Below are 4,275 nucleotides of genomic sequence, written 5' to 3'. Positions count from 1 at the left end.
GGCGCCCCCCCCCCCCCCCCCCCCCCCCAGCTGAAGGGGGTCTGGGCAGTGCTGGGGGGCTCACTCTCACCCCAGTGCTGTAGGTCCTTGCACCTCCATGGGGGTGAGCAGTCCTACCAAATCGCACCTGGGCTGTAGCTGCTCCCTGAGTTGCGTGGGACCCAGGTGTCTCCAGCCCATGGCCCAGGAACGACACATTTGTCCCCGAGTTGCTCGTGGTTCTGTCAGTGCAATGCTGGGGGCTGGGGCACCAGGGATCTCTGTCAGGCTGCAGCGTGGGCAAGCCTGTCAGGGGCTGCGGCAGGGCTGTGGCTGAAGGCTGCAGCAACATGGGGCATCTCTTGTCTGCATCTGTCAGCAGCTGGGTTGGCTGTCGTTGCCTCTGGGGCTCAGGGCACAGGAGCCCGGAGCAGGAAATAATAAAGGTCTCTTCTCATACCTGTAGTGGCCGTGTTGGTCGTCACCTCCACGGGCAGGGAGCTGCCAGACCTGCGTGGGAGGTGCTCGGCTCTGCTGGGCTGGCAAGGAGGCACTGAGCGTGTCCTGGAGATGCACGGCCCCCACCTTGTATGCAGTGGGGAGCTGTGGTGTGCCCTGGGCATGCGCTACCCCTGTCCTGTGGGACATAGCAGCCAGTCCATGTTCAGGCCTGGCTGTGGGCGTGGGGCCCCTTTCCCATGCAGCCCCTGCCCGTGGCCCTGCCTGGGAGCTTCCTGCCTCTTGCGGTTGTCTTCAGCTCAGTGCTGCATAAGCAGCAGCTTTGGCACTGGTGCTTGCAGCAGGCATGCATGTCATGAGTTACCACGGTGCGGGCACCGTTGCTAGGGGCGTTTAGCACCCGGCTGCTGACTTTGTGGAGCCTCCTCCCACGTGTATTTTAAGAGTCTCCCTGGGGTCCTGCGGTAGCAGAATGTGCAGGGAGGAAAGGCTCTGATAGAGCAGCACCAAGCTCGAGGTGCCTCAGCCCCTGCAGCAAGCTGCATGGGGGTTCTGGGATGGCTCTGGGCAGCTTGAAGGGGCTTGGGAAGCTGGTGTCATCCTGGGGAGCTGCATGCAGCCAAGGAGGTTGTGCATAGCATAAGCATGGCTGCCATGGCCCAAGGCTGCCATGGCGAAGCTGCAGGCATCTGTGATGCACGGCTGCAGGGTGGGGGCTGCCTGCTGGCTGCCCAGCCTGAATCTGTCCTCTGCTTGCGTCCGGAGTCATCGGGGTCTCGTCACAGGCTTGTGGGGAGCAGATGTGTGAGTCCTAGCCACACTCCTCAGCCCTCTCTGCCTGGCCTGGCAGCCATCACTGCAGTCTGGTGGTGACATCCATGCGCAGCAAGATCTGCAATTGGTAGAGCAGGCGGGAACCACACCTAGGCACCAAGGAGCCCGTGGGGAGGCAGGGGAGGTGGTTCGCAGCATGTGCTGGGGTCCTGCAGGCTCCCCCTTGAGCCCTTCTGCCTGCGCAAGCCCCATGCTGCCACAGCTCGCTAATGGGCTGGGCTGTGGAGCTGAGCACAGAGAGCTCTGCCTTTCTCCGTGGATTTGTCATGCTCCTCAGGAGGCCTTGGGGTGCTGGCATGCCCAGGTGCTCTGAATGGGCTACACCGTGCACCTGGGGCTGCCACGCAGGGGGTCATGTCAGGGCTGCTGCGGTGCCCATGCCACACAGGGTGCTTGTGACGCAACCACCGTGAGGAGCACAGCAGCTCCCACCTCTACCGGGCATCGCGCTTAGCTCAGGGCCCCAGTGCCTAGCCGGAGCTGGCATGGGCATGAGCCTGGCACGTTCTGGGATGTCTTCACAGTGGGGTGTGGGCACTGGTCTTGCTGGCAGCCCAGGAGATAGACTGGGTAAGCAGAACAACACCCTGTCACGATTACTGCCTGGGCAGGGAAAGGTCATGTTATCACAGCTCCTTTGCTGCCAGGGGCTTGGCCAGGCCCTGCCTGTGCAGGTCTGCGGGGCCAGGGCCAGACAGGCTCCTTATCTCTTGCCTCCGGGCGAATCACGTCACTCCGGCTTTGCAGGCCCCAGATAAGGGCACAGTCCTACGCGGAAGTAAATCATGTTTGTTTCCCGCTCTGGGCTGGCGCTGTTCTCCGTGCCAAGCCTGATGGCTCTGGAGAGGGGATGGGAGCAGGGCAAGGAGCTGGGCCCCTTCCTCTTGCTTTGTTCTTTGGGCAGGAGCTGTCTCCGCCCTTGTTCCACACAGCTGTGGCTGTCCCCTGCGTGGCCTCCCTCCCCTGGGTCCAGCCAGCCTCCGGCCCTACCTGACAAGCTCCCTGCTGCTGGAGCAGCCCGGGCCCTGGGCAGAGTTAGGACCTAGCATGCTGCTTTGGCAACAGAGGGGCAGCAAGTGCCCATGTGGGCTTGGGAGCACCCCCACAGCCCCAACTCCAAGTGCTGCCCTGAATCCCACTCGCAGAGCAGGGTCTTGGGGTGCAGCCACCACCGCTCCTCCCTCCCTGTGGAGGCACTAGAGGATGGGCGAGGTGGTGGGCCCTGGGAGGTCCTGGTCCCCACAGTCCAGGTCACCCAGGGGCCGAGAGCTCATCTCTTGAGCTTGGCCTCTGAGCTGGGCACGCGTCCTGAAAAGCCAGGAAGGAGTCCCCAGGCCAGCGGGGCTGGAGCACCAGACAGGGGAGGCAGGGCTGCTTCTACCCTGGCGACTCCCAGCAATTGGGCCGGGCTCACGGGACAGCGCTTGAGGCACGCTGGAGATCCCGAGACTTATCCTGCATCCTGCATGCAACCTGCCCCAGGCCACATGCATCACAGCCTCCTGCCCACACAGGATCTGAATGAGGTTCCCAGCTCCCCCTGTGTCGCAGAGGACAGCTGTGTCACCCGAGGCCGGGCAGGGCAGGCCTGGCCGGGCAGCAGGAGCAATGCCTGCGGAAGCAGGTCAGGCAGGGCCTTCTCCAGGCGAGCAGGAGGGCAGAGGGGCTGTGCCAGGCCCGCCAGGCCCTTGGACAGGGCGGTGCTGGCTAATTCCCTGTTTGTTGCTGAATGCAGGTGGGACGCTGGGAGGACAGGGGCTGTTGGTACCTGCAGCCTGCGTGGGGCCCGGCCCAGCAACTGAGATGGAGTACGTGGTAAGGACAGCCAGGCTGGGCTGTGGTGGAGGGTGCCTGGCTTTGGTGACGGGTCGTCTGCCTTCTCTCACTCCTCTCCTTTCTCTCTGGTGAGGCAAGTGGGTCTGTGACCAGCCGGGCTCCTTTCCACATCCCCGCCGGCCCTTCCTCTCCTCTCTGCCGGATCTGAGCCTCCGCCTGCTTCTTTGGGGCTGTTGTGTGTGTGGCAGTGCCCCAGCACTCTGGTTCTGGGTGCACACAAGGTCTCAGCAATGCTGTGCGCAGCTCTGGGGCATGACTTGGTTGCTGCGCTCCTCATCCTGTACTGTGTCACTTGGGACAGAGCATTGCTGCTCCAGCACCTCCCCAGGACATGACTTGTGCTATGGCCGCCTAGCACATGCTCTGTGTCTCTGGTGTGGATCCTGTCAGGGACATGCCCCTAAATGGCATGGGGTAGTATGAAGATCCCTGCAAAGTGGCAGCGTGCCAAGGCTTGCCTGCCTGGCTCTGGGGGTGGGTGGTGGGTCCCCAGCCAGAGCTTTGACCTGCCCACTGGGGCTCCACGGTTTGGTCCTGCCCTGCTCTTGGCTTGTGCAGAGAGCTCCAGTCAGGGCCACTTGTTGGTGGGTACTGGGGCCACTGGGACAGGACTCCTGTCCCACCCCCTGCTCCATTCACAGCAGCAGGCCTGCAGGGCAGCTCCATGTTCTCTGCCCCAGGTGCCCTCCCAGCTCCCCTCTGAGCGTTTGCTGTGCAGGGCAGCCCCTGGGGCAGGCCTGGCCGGTGGAGCGAGCAGGGAGGCCACATGTACATGCGGGTCCATGTCGTGCTCTCTGCCAAGCTGCTGGCATGTCCCGGAGTTCTGACTTGGCACTCGCATTTCCTAGGAGGACACGGACACCGGACCCTGCCCGATGTTCCATGTGAGCGCCATGGGGGGGGCCTGGCTTCCCCGGGCATGTGAGATTGGCACCCCCACCCCACACCAGCCTGAGGCCCTCCTTGGCACAGGCAGGTGCTAGTGGAGGTAGGGAAGGAGAGCTGCGCCCCCAGAGCAATGGGAGCCAGTGCTCAGGCCATGCTCCTCCAGGCAGAGCCTCCACGCTCCCCTGCCAGCTGCTGCACTAGCCACTGGACTGGGCCTCCTGGGTCTCCACCTGGGGGCAGGGGCCTGGGGCCACCAGTGGCTCTGCTTGAGGTCCTTGC

General features: G+C 63.8%; 1 protein-coding gene across 1 annotated transcript in view; it reads left to right on the top strand.

Moving 5' to 3' along the window:
* Nucleotides 1-2,165: 2,165 nt before the first annotated feature.
* SHC1 (SHC adaptor protein 1) overlaps nucleotides 2,166-4,275 on the top strand; it is a 15,724-nt gene continuing 13,614 nt past the window's right edge. Inside the window, exon 1 of the mRNA XM_019526359.1 lies at nucleotides 2,166-3,087. Coding sequence (XP_019381904.1) covers nucleotides 2,794-3,087 — 294 coding nt within the window. The 5' untranslated portion in view covers nucleotides 2,166-2,793. The remainder of the gene's footprint in view (nucleotides 3,088-4,275) is intronic.

Source organism: Gavialis gangeticus, unplaced genomic scaffold, assembly GCF_001723915.1.
Source record: "Gavialis gangeticus isolate Ggan-Ray unplaced genomic scaffold, GavGan_comp1, whole genome shotgun sequence".
NCBI classification, from domain to species: Eukaryota; Metazoa; Chordata; order Crocodylia; family Gavialidae; genus Gavialis; species Gavialis gangeticus.
The sequence above is the reverse complement of the archived record's forward strand: the minus strand, read 5'-3'. Positions and strand labels throughout refer to the sequence as shown.